This window comes from Lepidochelys kempii, chromosome 7, assembly GCF_965140285.1.
Source record: "Lepidochelys kempii isolate rLepKem1 chromosome 7, rLepKem1.hap1, whole genome shotgun sequence".
NCBI lineage: Eukaryota > Metazoa > Chordata > Testudines > Cheloniidae > Lepidochelys > Lepidochelys kempii.
This window is the reverse complement of record NC_136386.1, coordinates 89484915-89502768: the sequence shown is the minus strand read 5'-3', so window position 1 is coordinate 89502768 and position 17854 is coordinate 89484915. Positions and strand designations below refer to the sequence as shown.

Sequence of the window (17854 nt, the reverse complement as noted above, 5' to 3'; positions counted from 1 at the left end):
TCATTGTTAATAAAACCAACAATTTTAGTTTGCATTTACGAACGTAAGAACAGCCATGCGGGGTCCATCTAGCCCAATATGCTGTCTTCCAACAGTGGCCAGTTCCAGGTGCATCAGAGGGAATGAACAGAACAAGTGATCCAAATGGGCAGGGAATCAAAACCATGTTCTGAAATGTCCCTTGCCTCTGTTTGTCAGAAACTGGGAATGGGAATGGATGGATAACTTGATGATTTAAATATTGTTTGAGTTGGTGGGTTTTTTAACAAATTTAAATTGTAACCTGTTAGAGATCCACAAAACTTGTCTGAGAACATCCAAAACACTGGTGATTGATTAGCGGTTCCCATGGGCACATACAAAAAACTGGATTTCGTCCCTCAAATATGCCGCTCCTTACAGCCACCTCACCTTTTAAATTCTGTATTTATCTATGTATCTGCTGGTTATATTACAAGATCAGTGTCAGTCTTTCAGTGAATAGAAAACTCGAGGCCAGTTTTCTATTGTTAAAATTCTCATTTGTTGTTTTTTCACTTTTGAATAGAGCTGAGTGAAATTTTTTTAAGTCACTGGCTTTTTATTTTGTAATGGACCTGAACCTGTTTTGAGCAAGTTCCTGCCTTCCCAGAGATTTCAGGAAGCCTTTGATTTTATGCTGAACTCTGCAATTTCTACTTAAAACTCAGAGTGGAATGTAGTTGGTACAAACACATACAAAACAAAATAATAGTGCTAATTTCTGTCATTCTCACCACCCATGAAGTGAAATCGGTGAATTTATCTTGACTCTGTTTCTGAATTCTAATGCATAAGGCAATGATTCATTCATTACCTCCTCCATTATCCATTTTGGTTTAAAAAATCAGCCCCTAAAAGGCAACTCTCCAACTTGCATATTGATAGAAAAGGCTAATTCGATAACAGAATCATGAAGATGGTTGTGGGATTCCCCCAAATCAACTGGGACCCTATTGAACCATTTAGTTTTTCAATCAGTAGTGCCTTCCAACTAAGGATTTCAAAGTACTTTGCAACAATTATCTAGTAGTCCTCACATTACCCTGAGGTAGAACAGCAGTACCTCTACTTTGTAGATGTGGAAACTGAGTTATAAAAGGTTAAGTGGCCAAGGTCACAAGGGAACTCTGTGGCAGAGCTGGGAATAGTGTTGTGGCTTATGACTAACTGTCATATTTTTACCATATATAATTATTACAGTATATCCTTCCTGGAGAATACACAACATACAAAAAGAGAAAACTGTCAAAATATTAAGGTTGCAAAGGAGTTAAGGCCCCAAACTCCAGCTTGTGCTTGAGTTAGGTGACCCAGGGTCATATGGCTGCATCAAGAAGGTGGAGCCTCTTATGAGATGGGCTGTCTGTTTACACAGAGATGAGACTGGGAGGGAAGAGGATGGTTTTCTTGCAGTAGGGCTAGAGTGATGGCTTGCCAGGACTCAAACTATCCTGGTGGAATGAGAGCAGCAGGGAGCAGAAAGAGCTGAGAAGCATAGTGGACCAGTGAGCACTCAGGTGGAGCCATGATACATGGTTGGGCCAAAAGAGGTGTCTGAGGGTTACTGGGTTCAGAGAAGAGCCAGGTGACAGCGGGAATGGGGATGGAACCTGTAACCTTGTCCAGCTAAACTTGATGTAGAAAAATAGAATGGGAATGTGTGCTGAAAGGAACATGTGAAGACTATCCGTGACTTGAATGGCTAACAGAGCTGTTTGTGGTGGAACCAAATGTCTCACTACAAGAAGAGGCATGTTGATCAAAAGTCCTGGGTCTGTGGGAGTTGTTTGGAGAGTTGGACTGGAAACTGAGGTGCAGACAGATGATTCAGTGGGTTATGCTGACTCTAGTAAAGTCCCGTTCAGAGCTTGAACTCTGTGTAGAATGTTGGAGCAATGGTGATGCATATGCTATGTTCTGTAATGATGGAGGGTGTTGGGAATATGCCCTAAACAAACCGATCCGTGGATACAACAAAACAGAGTTACCAGTTTTCAATAGCTTGTAACTTGTCCAAATCTGAACTGGCACCTATGAAGTCTTGATCCCAGGAGTATCTTCCTGCCAGACTTCAAGGGCCTTTGCAAGTCACAGAAACTTCAGGCTTTTTCAAAAAAGCTATTTTTGATGAAATTGTTAGGCAAGCAAACCCTAGCTTCTGCTGCTACCCCTTTAATAATATGGAGAAACATATCTGTAAGTTAGAATTGAACTGATAGTTTTCAAATGGGAAGAGAGAAGTGGAATACATACAGAATTTTAAAATATAAAATAAGGAGAAGGTTAAGTTCTAATCTCTTGGTACATCACTGCTACCAAGATCAGACTCTGGATGTATATTCCTAAGTATAAAAAAATGGGATTTGACATTGATTATAAACATAATCTGCTTTCTGAAGCAAGAGATCACATCTTGGACAGTATGACAGAATTCATAGTGCTTTCAAACAATGTAATCTCTTTAACCATTACGGAAAAAAATTGGTGGCTTTATTTTCTCTGAAACCATTTATGAGCTGTAAACAGTCAGGCAAAGTCATTCACTTTGTAAATATTTGTCATTATCCTTTCTGCAGAGCACTCTGTGGAAATATCCATGCTGTAGCTCTGCAGAAACTCTGCAAAATCCTCTAATAATCCTGCAAAACTCTGCAAGGCTGTACCAAGTATGTACTTTCACATTCTGAATTTTTTTGGAGAAGCACTGGAAATTTTGACATCTATTAACTGATCAGGTGGAATAACAGTACAGTAAAAGCTGTGTTATCTCGCACTTTACCACCCAGAAAGCTCTAGAAACCAGCATTTCAGATATCCATTAGAAGTCGGGTTGGCACGGGGCTGGCTCCCTGCCTGGCTCTGTGTGGCTCCCCGGAAGTGGCGACATGTCCCTGCTACTCCTAGGTGGTGGAACACCCATGGGGGCTCCTTGCGCTGCCTCCACCTGCCCCAAGCGCTGGCTGTGGGTGGAAGCAGCGTGCAGAGCTGCCTGGCCACGTCTCTGCCTTGGAGTAGCCGACACGTCTCCAATTGCAGGGAGCCGTCCAAGGTGAGTGCCTCCCGGATCCGGCACCCCAAGCCTCCTCTCGCATCCAAACTCCCTCCCATAGACTGTGCCCCAGCCCTGATCCCCATCCCGCATTCGAACTCACTCCCTCCATTGGTAAGTATTACTCTTAGTTAACTGGAATTTTTGACTACCCAGCATCCCCCCATTCTCCCAACATGCCGGATAACAAAGCTTTTACTGTACATGGTCTCAAACCACTCCAACAGACTAGAATAAAATACATCTTGGAAATAAAGATTTTAATGCAGTTATTAAATGAAAAATTTCCAAAAGCTGTGTGCCTAAGGCGTAGACCATGAATACCAGGAGTGAAATTCTGGCCCATTTGAAATCAGTGGCAAGATCCACACATGTCAGTTAGCCTGGGACTTCACCATTGGTCTTCTATGCATTCTGCTGTGTTCTACTATACATTCTAACATTTCCACTCATCCCTCTTTATTATGTATGTTGATGAACACATTGTTTATTGGGTATTTGGCAGTGGATGATTTACAGGGCATAATCAGTGGCAAGTATTAATATCTGGTTTGAGTAACACAGTATCTTTAGACTTTCATTTCCCCTTTCACATTTACAGCATTGACATACAATTTATTTCCTGCTGTTATGTTAGGACCTGCAAAATTGTGCACCCGATGCTGTACTGATCCACAGTAACTGGAAAACAGCTTCCCAAGAGAATTCCATAGAGCCCTCCTAGGCGGCTGCAACTGTGTTGTGTGCTAATAACATGGGTGATGATGCTTGAGACTGCTGCTGATTATAGATTGGGGTTTCTTTTGTGGTGATGGTGAAAGATTTGGTCTCAGTATTGCAGGTTTATTCTGTTACCCAGGATTATTTACACATGTGGGATTGAGGCAGCTTTTGAAGAAAATGTGAGTCTATCCATCGTAGTTCTTCTAGTATTAAGCTACTTTTCTACAAAAGGGACATAGAAGAGATTGTTTTTCTCTTTTGGGCAGGTTGTTTCTAATCTTCTAAAGCTCTGCTCTGCAACCGCTCTTCTCTGCAATGGCAGCCTGGCTTCAGTGCATGATAGCAAATTTAAGTGAAATTAGATTTAACTGTTTTTATAATCTAAAGGAAAGACACATAGCAATTTGTTTGAGAAACTGCTGATGCTGCTCTCTGTGGTATTTACTGTACAATACATGGAGGAGTTATCACAAGAAAGGTCTGCCTTTGTCAATTCATTGCTTTCCTATAAACAAAACGTGGTAAATGTGAACAGCATGTATAAACTTTTTCTGTCTTGGACTCGGTTTGGATCTTTAATTTCCTTCATTCTACATAATCCTAGATACATAATCTGGCACCATGCCATTATTCATTATTCTTTTTTTTTCTTTTTGTACTTCCCTACAGAGAACAGCTGCCTTCAGGAGTCTGTCAGTAATGCATTAAAAGCAAAGCCAAGCCTCGGGGCTGCTGCACCTTTACGTAATTTCTGTTGTCAAGAAACAATGATATGCGTTGTTTTGTTTTTCTTAATTCAGATGACTCTAATAACAAAAGCTACCTGTAACAGTTTATCTTTTCCCGCCTATTTAATGTACACACTCAATGGTGGTATCTCATTGTTAATACAACCTACACAAAGCATGTAAAATACATGATTAAATGAATAACTTGACCCAAACTGTGATTTTTAAGGTGATTGTTTCTATACTTTTTCTCAAATATGAAGCTGAATTTTTCTTTGGGCTTGTTTACGCTGTCTGTTAGTGCATGGCAAGCCAAGGAATAACCGTACAGTACTCTAGCTTTTGCTGCACAGTAACTGCCTGCATGTACCCTGCTACCATGCATTAGAAGTTTTGTAGTTCACTTTGGCATATTGCTATTTCAAACAGATCATGGAGATAAGCCATTTCTTGCAATATTTGTTTTAGTTTTACGTCGCGTAGTTTATTTGAATAGCACAGAAGTAAATACACTCTGAGATTTTGATATGAGTTCCACCTTATCAATTGCACAGCAGTGAAACCACAAGACTGATTCGTAGTTTGAGGATTTATTACATAAATACACACATGTAAGCAGCCAGTATGCATGCACAGGAGTGATATACACAAAGATAGGCTATGTGTGCCTATCCTACGCTCTAACACTTTAGGAATAGATGTGTTTTTTACACAGTTTTTCTTGAATTTTTCAAAGTATCATGAAGGGCATGTTGGTTCTTCATTAAACACAGCCTCCACTATATTCAACTGTGGACCAGAAGTTGATATATTCAAGGGGTGTGTGTGTGTGTGTGTGATGCACAAATCTGTGCACACACGAGTGTGAATATGCTTGTTTGAGATGGCCATTTGACTCATGCATGACTCAGTGGAGGCCACTGATTTAATGTAAGCAAAAAAGTATTACATTCATGTAAAGTCAAAATTGGCAGAGGTGATTACATCTCATTTGTTTGTTTATTGTTATTGTTTGAGAACAATCAAACATGAATTCTAAATACCAAACTTAGGTGCAACAAAAAACAAAACAATTCAGTAGGGTACTTAAGCGAGTGCCTAACTTTAAACATGTGAGTAGCTCCATTGATGTTAATGAGATTACTCTCATGATTTAAGTTAGGCATGGGCTAAGCACCTTACTGTATCAGTGCCTTGGAAAATGTCCGTGTACTGTACGTAATACAAAAATAATCTGAAATAATAGAAATAAAATAGCATTTATTCTCACATAAAAAGTTTGCTTTAAAAAGATAGGGTTGAAATTACATTTAATTGGAATCCAACTCATACACCAATTATCCAAAATAACACTTTTGGTAGAAAAATTGTACACCTTTAAAAATCACCCAAACATTAAAGTCTGAAAAAGAACAGATTCCCCCTTCATTGCTCACTATAAACCTCATTCAATTTATACTGTCCACCCCAATTGAACATCAACCACTCCATGCACACATTTTATTCCATAATAGAAATATTTGGTTGATGTTTAGTGTTGAATTATTTGTTAACTATCTAAAAAGGAAATGGTACATTAAGTTATGTCAGAGTTCTATATGTTTTCTCGTAGTGTGAGATGCTGATAGAACAGAATAATAATATGGATAGTATTGGAATGATTGTTCTGCTTGTTCTGAAATGTGTGTGTTTATAGGGTGGCTTAGGTTTATGTAAATGTATGTAGATTTTGTATTCTTGAAGTAGATGCAGCCATGTATTCCATTTATTTGCTGGTGCACAGAGCACACGGGAGTTGCCTAACAGCATCCCTATAAGGCCAGTACTGCCCAGACTCACTCATTTCTTTCTCACCACCCATGGTGAGAGTTCATACTCTGTGTGGTGTTTTCACCTCACGCTTTTGGTCGTTTTCTGATAATTTTTTTTCATGTATATAGTACTTAGTACCTTATGTAAAACTTTGTGTTTAATATAGTATTAGAGTAATTGACTGCCCTGTGCGATGCCCTCATTGTGAGTTGGGAGTGGGGGAGGCAATGAGGGCATCACAATGAGGTGCTTCTTGTCTCAGTGAAGGATGCATTAAAGACCTGTGCTCCATCTGCAAGTCGTTCACAAAGAGGACTTGTGAGATACTTGTGGCTGAAGCAGCACCTTCTTGAGCAGGCTATGAGACCTCCTTTGGCACCAAGGCCTTTGTCTGATCTGCAGTTGACTTCAAATCCAGCAAATGATGTTGCTCTACATTTAGGCTATGGTGTTTTCCCCAAAGAAGATGGCAAGAAAGAAGTCCCATAAAACAAAATTGGGACCATTTCAGGGCTCAGGAAGACTCCTCCTCATTTACTAAGAGGAGCGCTGGTTGGCATAGTACACCATCTGGCGCATAGGATGGAGCAGATCTGTCCAACCACTTCCTAGTATTGTGCCTGTACTCTCAACTCCATTACCAGCCAGGAGGTGTCCATTGAGTCTGGTACTGATGATGCCAGTGCCAATTATTTCCACATTGACAGCATACCAGGAGGCATCAGACCTGCCTTCAATCTGAGCCTGCAGGGTTTATAGGTGCAGCCACGCTTCAACCCTCCATCTGACATCCTTCTGATGCTTGCTTACCTGAGACCTGTGAAGCTCAGCCCCAGTTTGAGGGTCTGCAGCTGAAATCCTTTTTGCCAGTCCCAGAGCAGCTGATTGGCCTGCTGGCCCTCCTTAAGCCAGTAGCAGGAAAAGGTAGCTGTCTGAACAAATTGACTCCACTCTGTTCTGGACTCTGTGCCCTGTTCTGCTCTCCTGTCTTGATTTCCTGGCATCTGATTTTTGGTTCTGACCCTCCAGTTTGTCTCCTGACTCTGACCTCCTGCTATCCTGACCCCGCTGACTCCTGTTCAGGAAAGGGGTTGGAATGGGGGCTGAGAAGGGGTGGGAAGAGGTGCGGCAGGGGTGGGGCCTCACGGAAGGGGTGGAGTGGGGGCGGGGACAGTCAGTGGTGTGGCCCTCGGGCCAATGTACTAGTCCTCATGTGGCCCTCATGGTCATTTGAGTTTGAGACCCCTGATATAAATCCACACTTAATGACAAAAAGTCCAAGAGGATGGACTTGATGGCAAGAAAGATTTATACCTCTTCTTCCCTGCAGATGTGCTTTGTGAACCAGCAGGTATTGCATTCTACATAGGACTTTGTTAATTGGGTGGCCATATCTAAACTTGTGGATAAGTTGCCAGAAGCCTCAGCGAAGAGTTTAGGGAATTAATTTTACAAGGCTTATATGATGGCCAAGACCTCATTGCATGGGTTCTGGATGTGGCGGATGCCTCATCCAGAATTAAGAATTGGTTGTGACAATGAGGAGGGCCTCATTGCTGTAGTATTTAGGCATTGCTCCCAAAGTGCAGCAGACAACTGAAGATTTACTTTTTGATGGACGAGTTTTGTGTTCAGAAAAAAAAGATGAAACACTGCACTCTTTTAGAGACTCCTGAGCTACTTTGTGTTCTTTGGGAGTATATACCCCAGCTGTGAAGAAACGCCACGAATAGGAGCAACCGCAGCAATACCGCTTGCAGAATTTCTTTGGACAGTCCTCCCCTCCTGTAAGGCAGTGGGGCTACTCCAGGAATGGCCACAGATGCCAGAGGAGAATGTCCTCTGGTTCTGGGTTTAACCAGCTGGCCTCCCCCATCCCCCCCACACCCCATCCACTGGCATTCAGGAAGGGCCCATTTTGACTCGTGTCCTGGACAGGAGTGGTGACCTCTCCTTCTCTGTCCCTTCTTGGGGGACTGGCTGGCTCATTTTTGCTTGGGACTCAATTACCATGAACAATCTGGATTCTAAGCACCGCCAGATTGGGTTATGCCATACAGTTCCTCTCCATCCGTCCTCTCTACCCCTCCATACCCCATTCCTCTTCGGGGACACCTCTTACAAGATTCTGCTTCTCAAGCAGGTTCAGTCTCCAGTGACATTGGGGGCTGTAGAGAAGGTTCGCCTTCAGCATTGGGGATGGGAGTTCTACTCCTGGTATTTCCTGATCCCAAAGCCCAGGGGAGGGATAAGAACTATCCTTGATCTCCGTGATTTCAACAAATACATCAGATACATCACCCTAACAACTATCCTCCTTAGCTTTAAATCATGGCGACTAGTTTGCTGCCCTGGACCTTCAGGATGCTTATTTCCACGTAGCAATCCTTCTTAGTTTCAGGCAGTTACTCATGCTCGTCACGGCTGGCCAGCACTAGCAGGACACTTTGCAGCCTTTCAGTCTGTCTTGCACCTCCTGGATTTTATCAAGTGTATGATTATGATAACAGCATACCTCAGGAAGAGGGGAATTCATATCTTCCTGCATCTGGATGAGGGAAAAGTCCAGAGAAGAAGTCCTCTGTCATGTTCAGTTCACGCTATGCCTACTTGATCATCTAGGCCTAAACAGTGGGAAGTCAGCACTGGTTCCAACTCAAAGAATTGAGTTAATTGTGACCCTGCTAAACTTAAGCTCAAGAGCATTTCTACTGGCTGAGCAATTCCAGTCAATTTGCCACCTGTGTCTGGAGCTGCAGTCTTAACCCTACACCACAGCTGGGTAGGCCATATGATTGTGTGAACACAAGTAGTCCAATATGCCAGGCTGTGCCGGCATCCTCTTCAGATGTGGCTAAAGTCAGTCTATCATCTGATTCGTCATCCCTTACACAGGTCCAACTTCCCCGCCAGTCCTGGACTCCCTACTGTGACAGACAATTTACAATGTATGCGAGGGCATTCCTTTCAGTCAGTTCCCACCAGCCAGGACTATGGTCACCGATGGCTCCTTACTAGGTGAGGGACAGAATCTGGGATCTCTGACAGTTCAAGGCCTGTGGTCAGAACAGATCTTTGAGCTTCATGCCATCTAGAATGCTTGTTAGATCTTTGATGATCACAGCAGGAACTTAGTTTTCATACTCTCCGACAATACCACTGTAGTGTGTTATGTGAACAGACCAGGGGGAGTAGACGCCAGTGTGCTGCAACAAGAAGCAATCAGGACTTCCTTTCTTGTTTCAGGGAAAATATTATCTCTTGGCTAATCATTTACTGGGGAATCAGAATCACCTGGAGGTTCACCTCAGCAGAAATTTCCACCTGAATCACTAGTGGTCTCTGAAGCCCCATGTCCTGCAGACCATTTTTCAGTTTGGGGAATCCTGATGATTGACCTGTTCCCCATGAGAGATGACAAGAAAGGCTGTTGTTTTGCTCCTGAAGAGTTCTCAGTCCAAGCTCCTTGACTGATGCTTTTCGCTTGAGCTGAGAATCAGCACTACTGTATGGTTTCCCCTCCCATTCTGATCATCCCACAGGCATTTCTCAAGTTGAACTTGCTCTTTGTCATTGCTCCATCATGGCTCAGGCAATGTTGGTTCTCCAGTTCCTCATGTTATCAGTTCAGCTCCTGTATCCCTTCCTCTTTTACCCCAACTTCCCGATTCACTGTCCCAGTCAGGTTTTGCATTCAGCTCTCTGCAATCTCACAATGTGGAAGCTGCATGGTTTGATGAGGAAGAGTTTCTGAACATCATTCCTATCTGGCAAATCTTGCTTAATAATAGGGTGCTCTTATTGGGCCTGATCGCAAGTTACCTTGGCCTGTTATTACCGAATAGTCCGGGTGGAGCTAGTAGTGAGCTGTCTTTGACTGGCCGGGCTGGCTTGCAGCCACTCCAACTGAATAAAGAAGTGAAGAGATAAGCAAGGCCCAAGAGTGTTAAGTGTGGGAATAGAAAGCAATAGTGTTTCCTGCCAGAGCCTGCTTGTGGATGTGTATGCCCCCGAGAAAGAGGTGATGATAAAAATGGCTATGAGAATTGCTTTAGACGAACAGTCTCACCTGCGGACCTTGGCCATGTGGGTGCCCAGGAACTCCCCATGCTGGAGCAGTGCCTGCTATGAGCCCTCAAGGACAAGCTGGAGGGTCCAGGATTGTCTGTAGCAGAAGGGGCATAAGCATTGATTCTTGCTTGCCTGCTTGCGTGCTGGAAAGCATGTATTTAGTAACGCGTGAAGGCTGGGTAGCTTATTGTATTTTGGCAATAAAACCGGTTATACTTACATCTGGTGTGGCTTCATTGAGTGTATCCGAGCCCCCTTTTGGCATGGCAGCTCTTGATCACAGCAGCCTATTTAGCCAAGTGGAAGTGGTTCTCAAAGATGGGCAGTGTAGTTTTTGTGAAAAGAGACCATTAAGATCATCTGGTCTGACCTTCTGCAAAACACAGACCAGATTATTTTATTCAGTAGTTCATGAGTGATGAAGAGTTGAATGGCAATATGGAATTGTCTATTCATTCATAGAGTTTAAGGCCCGCAGGGACCACTAGATCATCTAGACTGACCTCCTATATATATCGCAGGCCACCACCACCACCCAGCATCTGAGCACTTAACCCAACAACCAAAATTAGACCAAAGTATTATGACCTATAGAAGAGTAGACTATTATGTGTCACAGGCAGAGAATGGGAGGGAGCAAGGTGCACCAATGCCTGAGGCCCCCACAAAGGCAGGGAGATGATTAAGTGAACTACCCAGATAAGCTGGGCAATAATAATTTCCTCATTATTTTTTAAAGGTTTAGAAGTTTTGTAAACTGTATAATATTTTTGCAAGGGTACTATATATTGATTCCCATAAAATTCACATTCAACCTTAACTGTGTTTTAATGACCGGGTGGGGGGAATGGGATGTAACTTCTCATATAAATTATAGTTCATGATGCCACTCATGCCTGTTGCACCAGAATTTTCATGATGCATATGAAATTTCACTAATTCTTGCCAGCAGACATTCTGTAGAAAGGTTTTTGCCTTTTTGTGGAATTGGTGGAAGAAAGCTACATTTGTAGAACCCTACTCCAGAAAGAGAGCAATAGTTAAGGGGTGTGTGTGTGTGTGTGAGTGTGTAGGTGGTGTTGGGGTTTTTGGTTGGTTGCGTCTTTTTTTCTTCATTATTCACTCCTGTCTTGTTTCCCTTTCTTGTGAGCTTTTGTCTCACTATAAATGGCAACACTGGGCATAATAACCCATGCATTCCCCCCACATTTTACTATACTTACTTTTCATGTTGTCCCTTATGAATCGTACTTCAACACTATTTTTAAACCAGTATGCATATAGTAGGTGATGTGGCTGTTTTCTTTCAATTTTCCTCCTCTGGCAGTCTTTTCTCAGTAATTATTCGAAGAATATAAATTGGCACTGACCTCCTTTCTTTCTCCGCAGCCCTTTCTTTTAAATACTCCGTATAGTTCTACTATATGAGTACTGTTGGTAAGCAGATAAAGCAGACTTGTCCGAGAAAGAAAAGATACTCTAAAATGTGAATTAAATAATGACCATGAGTCAAAGTAATTTTCCTTTTGATGATAGCTGCCTTATTCATGGATGAATGTTTCCAAGGATTACTTTTTCTGTTAAAATAGAGCAAAATTAGTCAATATGTTTTTCATGTATGATGTTAAACGTGAATCTCCTGATTTTTAATACAAAACATCTGAGAGAATTTCACTTGAAAGGCTTACGTAAAATAAACTACATGTTGTTCTAGTATGCCATTAAGCTTTTGTCTCATTAAGAAACTTCAATAATCAATACCTCTTTATAAGCTTTATTTATAAAATAATTGTTTCTAAGGATTATGATATAATTCCCTTTCTGTAACATACTTTTAAATTAGTTTTAGAATTAAAGGATTCTGGTACTCTCAATTCCATTTTATCTAGAACAAATTTTCAGAACATAGCTGAGAAAGAAGCTTGCAACTTAAAATGGTATTTTTTCCCCCACAGATGGAAAGGTTGAAGTGACAAAAGAAGGCGTGAAACTGTGTACCATGGGACCTGGCAAAGTATTTGGGGAGCTAGCCATCCTTTACAATTGTACCCGGACAGCAACCGTCAAAAGTAAGACAATTTTAGAATTTAAAAGCTTCTGAATATTTACACAGCTATTAATGTTTGACTTGAGTACGCTTAGATCAGTTATCAGTTTCATAGGGGGTTCTTGACTGAAAAACATTATTAAAATATTTCAGTTTTATTAATTCAGTCCCCTTTCTCCAAATTTTGGATATTGTAGCACGAATATGTTGTACCCTGGTATGTGTTTCATTCTTTGCATTTCAGCAGAGTTGAGGTTTTCTTTGCTGAAAGGACTTCATAAAAAAGAAAAGCCAAGTTTCTAACTTCTTAAGTTGTGTTGTATCTGCAATACATTTTCCTCCACTCAAGCTCTTTAAACTCATGAAAATGAAAGAATATTTTCCCATATGAAACAAAAGGAACTTCAGTAACCAAGTTGTCACCAAAGTATAATGAATTCTCCCTCTTCTGTATGTTGGAGAGGCTGATGGCAGCTAATAGATATAAACTGTTTTGGCATCGTCCACTTTATCATTCCATTGTTTCACTTTCTAGTTCTGCTAGGAAAGTCCAACAACGAGCTTCACTGACAGTGATTTCATTTGTTTGGTTTGAACCCCCTGATGAAGCTGCTTATTTTATGCATTAATTTAAGTCTTTTTATGATGATTATTGAGTGCACTATGAGTTTGAAGAAGAAAGGAAGAAAATGTCTCACTTGTGCATGACATTCAGCTCCAACTTTGTTCTAGTAGAAACATCCCAGATTTGTGTTGTGACTTACGTTAGCTCATACAAAAGTGCAGCCTGTGGCTAATTCAGTGCCTTTTCTTGCTACATTCTGAGGGTTAAGCAGGGGCCCCAAGGATCAGAAGTTTGATAATGAAGAGTCTGGCTAGGAGGGCAAAGACTGAGATAATCATACCATATGACTTCAGGTCTTGAAAACGTGGGTAGTTCTCTTTCTAAGGTTACCATAGGATTTAGTATCTCCGTAGTCTCCCATTGCACTCCAGACCTCCCATTGCACTCCAAGACACATTCTCAGCCAACACACCACAGTGTGGAGCCAAACGTGGCTTTGGTATTGATATGGACACAGAATGGCACGTTCCTGTCTTTATTTTCCCCACTCCATGGCGACCTATTATATGATGAGGATGCTGGAACTTCAAATGTGGTTGCACCAGATAAGAAAATGTCCAGTAGCTTACAGGTTTAGCCTTCAGAAAGAATTCTATAAGAATTGGAGATACGTATTTTTCTGGACAGGTCAATTTCAACTCTATGAAATAGCTAGTTAATGTATATTGGAATGCCCCTGATTCTAAAAGTCCTTTTTTTGCAACACAAGCTGACAAGCAACTGGATGGTGCTCATCCCCATGTTAAATTCAGTTGCCATTTTCCATTGTTCCTCTGTAAAACAATGTGTTCTATGAACATGCTGTGCAAAAATGTGTTGAGAGGCGTGAGGGAAATTTTTGCCTCATACATGAGAACTTTTTAAAAAATATGTGTCATGTAAAATGAGATTACAAGAGGTCATTCAGACTTGTGTTCACACATTCAGAACCAGGGATGGTAAAATACACTGACAGCCCTTTCTGATCTTGAAAATAAGAGGATGGTGATGACCTGTGAAATATAGACTCACAAGGTTTCTATAAGAAATAACAAATAAAGAATACTTTTGTTTTAAAGACTATCTTAAGGCAGTGGTGGTAGATAGGTAATTGGAAGAGTATGGAAGAAAAAGGTAATATAAAAACCAATGAGACATGTCAGACTCTATGTGGAAGAAAAAAAAATTGAAAATCCCCAGCCTAAAAAAAAAAGCAGAATTATGGCAGAAATAACAGAAAGGTAAAGGTAGTTAAATGTCCTGGAAAACCAAAGCTCTTCACAGTCACAGACAGTGTGGCCCAAGTGATATGTCATTGCAAGAGAATGGGAATGAGAAGAAGACAATGAATTTCTAAAATAGAAAATAAGGAGATAGTTGTTTGTTTGTTATCATTAATGTTGACTTTTGTATGCTGTTCATTTCCAGCCAGCAAATGAACAGACAAAAAAACAGTAACTGTATTGCTAGTCATTGTTCGTTTTATTATACTTATTATTTCTCACTCTTTCCTTTCTCATTAGCCTTCTTCTAAACTGTTGATTGGTGCCTACTTGTAACTGCATCTTTCTTTGCTTATTAAATTAGGGGCACTAGTAAAGTTGGTCCTATTGCCACCCTGAAAGACCTTTTCCTTAAGAAAGAAGTTGGAAGCATTATTATTAAGCATTCTCTTGCTTTCCCACTGGCATATTAAAATGGTAGTAATTATGCACCTTCTTCTGTAGGCAGCTGTTGTGAATGTAATCTCATTTAGAATGCTAACAAGTGACTTTAATGCAATTTCTCTCTCTCATTATTGCACTAGTAAGTGAGTAGCAGTCATGACTATAATCAGCTCTATATCCTTTCAAGTCTAGTGACATGTGAGGTCACCATTTGACTTTTTTGGAGCCATTTTGGCTAGACCTACATGTATATATCCACGATTTTTAGGTGCATGGAACAGTTTAGGAGACATTATTGACTAATAAAGTTAAATTATAACAATAACCACTGACAATCTTATTAAAATATCTGTGGGTTTTTTATTTTTTCTGTGTTTAAACAATAAGTAAACATACTTGTTAAAACTCTAGAAAGTTAAGTGCTAGTAAAAATGATAAGTCTGAGGGGAATGATTCAGCTGAAACAAGTACCTTGGAGAGTAAGTTGCTAATCCTTTATTTGAGGAAGTAGGTTGACTAAATAACTGTGATGAAAGTAAACATTCATCTGATTTTACTGATGGTGATTATAAAATATACCAAGGGACATATTTTGTCTTTTATGAAAAAAAGTTAAAAGAAAAAAATTCTGTTGTAAACCACTGTCTCCATGCCTCTCCCTCCTCCTATTCAGGACCTCAAACTTAACCATGAGAAGATTAAATTTGGCAATCCCAACCATACCAGAAATAACTACTTATAAAGTTTGTAAAAGCAAATTTTAATAAAAGGTACAACACTTTAAATACACTCACACATGAATGTGATGAATGAACCTGTCTTACTGATGAAAGGTGTTCCGCGGCTGGTTAAAATAGGGAAATAAACAGATTTAAGTCTCTTGTGATCAACTGGTGAATGCAATTCTTTTTTTCATCACTTCCAATTAAAAGTAACTTGACATGCGATATAAAAGAAAGAAATTGTGATGAAAATGTTCAAGGCTCTGACAACTAAATATAGGCATTCCTTCAGCAACAACCAAAATCTGCTGATTTCCTAGCTAGATAGAGAATTGCAGGGAGCTCTCACAGAAGAGGCCTGTCATTTTGTCTTGCCATGGCCCAGGCTTAAATTATAAAGACAGATGAGACTACTATGATCATCTAGTCTGACCTTCTGTATACCACAGGTGATAGGACTTCCCAGAATGAATTTGTTTGTACTACAGCATATCTTTTGGGAAAAAAAACCAGCCATTTAGATTCTCCATTACTGGATACGTTTATCACAATGCTTGGTAAGCTATTCCAATGGTTAGGTATCCTCATTGTTAAAAATTTACTCTTTACTTTTAGTCTGAATTTGTCTAGCTTCAATTTTCAGCCACTGGAACTTGTTATACTTAAGTGTGGTGGAATGAAGGGTCATCTATGCTCAGATATTTTTGTTCTTTATGTAGGTCTGTGATCAAGCCACCCCTTAACCTTCTCTTTGTTTAGATAGACTCAAGCAGCTCAACTTGTTTATAACAATAATGCATATTTTCTATTCCTTTAATAATTCTCGTGGGTCTTCTTTGAAACCTCTCCAATTTGTCAGCATCCTTCTTGAATTATGAGCACCAGAACTGGACACAGTATTCCATTGATGGCCATGCCAGTGCCAAATATAGAGGTAATATAACCTTCGTAATCAAGATTCTTCTATTTATACATCCAAGGATTGCATTAGCTCTTTTGGCTATGGATTTGCACTGGGAGTACATGTTCAACTGATTATCCACCAAGAGCCCCAAGTCCTTTTCAGAGCCACTGTTTTCCGTGACAGAGTTCCACCATCCTGCAAACCTACATTCTTTGTTTGTTCTTAGATATGACTTTATTTAACCATATAAAAACACACATTGTTTCCTTGCATCCAGGTTACTGAGCAACCTGGAAAGCCCTATATCAGAGACCTATCCTCTTTATTATTTACTATTCCTGCAATCTTTGTGCCATCTGCAACATTTATCATAAATGGTTTTGTTTTCTTCCAGTTCATTAATAAAAATATTAAATAACATAAGGCTAAGAACCAGTCCCTGTATGACACTGCTAGAAACACCTAATCAGTGCTGCTAAGTAAACATCAGATTGAATGAAGGTGTGATTCACTGGGAAAATAGTCCTAAGCAGGGTTTGAAGTTCCCTGGGGTGCTGATGAGATTTCCTGATCATTCCTGCCTGGTTATTCAGTTCCCTCATGAAGTCTGAAGCAAGAAGAAATTAATCCCTTTCTTCCTTGTGCTCAGTATTACCAATTTCCAAGCTGTCTGATGAATGCTTCTACCCCATTATGCATGAACCGATCATTCACATTCTGTCCTGAGAGAACAGCTCCACTCGTTAGATGTCATCAAGGTAAGCTAAGCATGCCACCCAAGATAAATTATTGAAGGTTTTAGAAAGGGTTGATAGCTGATCATTCAGAGAAACCAGCACGTGTACTCTGAATTCAGAGTGTCAAACTGGTACTTCATCTAATAAGTGCCACCTCACATTAGTATTACAGGAGTTGCAGCTGCAGGAAACTCATGCCATTGCAGAGCAATTTAAACTGTCCAGAATTCATTGGATGACCTTTATTGAAGCTCACTAGTAGCACACATTTTTAAACACTTTCTTAGAAGCACAAGCCTGATGGTCTATGAAACAGTGAAACTATGAGACATAGGTACAATGTTTGAGATCTGTGTAATAAGGATTTTGTTCTTACTTGTTGCATTGGCACCATGCATGGGCACTGCACCACATCACTCCGGCTGAAAGTGAGAATCTTTGACTACTCCATGAAATGTCCTGAATCTGCATTCACCTCTTGTGTGTCCTAGCATAAAAAAGGATGTTGTCTTCAGTAGAAACACCAGAAATATACCTTACAAGGGCAGGCTTAGCACCAGAGCCTTCAGTTGACTGACTTATCAAGATAATTTGCTGAAAAGTCACTTTTCCTGAGAATTGAAAGCTGTTGTTCTTAGACAATCTTGGTCATCTTATTAATAAGACATGAAAGTATAATCAGCAACGTAAGTGTTTTCAGTTTGGTAGATATTTTATGCCTCCGATAGCTTTTAAAGTCATATCTATTGTGCAGGAAAGGATAAGAGCT

General features: G+C 40.4%; 1 protein-coding gene across 2 annotated transcripts in view; it reads left to right on the top strand.

The window, feature by feature from the left end:
• Positions 1-17854, top strand: part of PRKG1 (protein kinase cGMP-dependent 1) — a 903020-nt gene that overhangs the window by 355770 nt on the left and 529396 nt on the right. For both annotated transcript variants that reach the window (XM_073353692.2, XM_073353691.2), the window contains one exon: positions 12360-12473. In XM_073353692.2, the coding sequence (XP_073209793.1) occupies positions 12360-12473 (114 nt within the window). The remainder of the gene's footprint in view (positions 1-12359; positions 12474-17854) is intronic.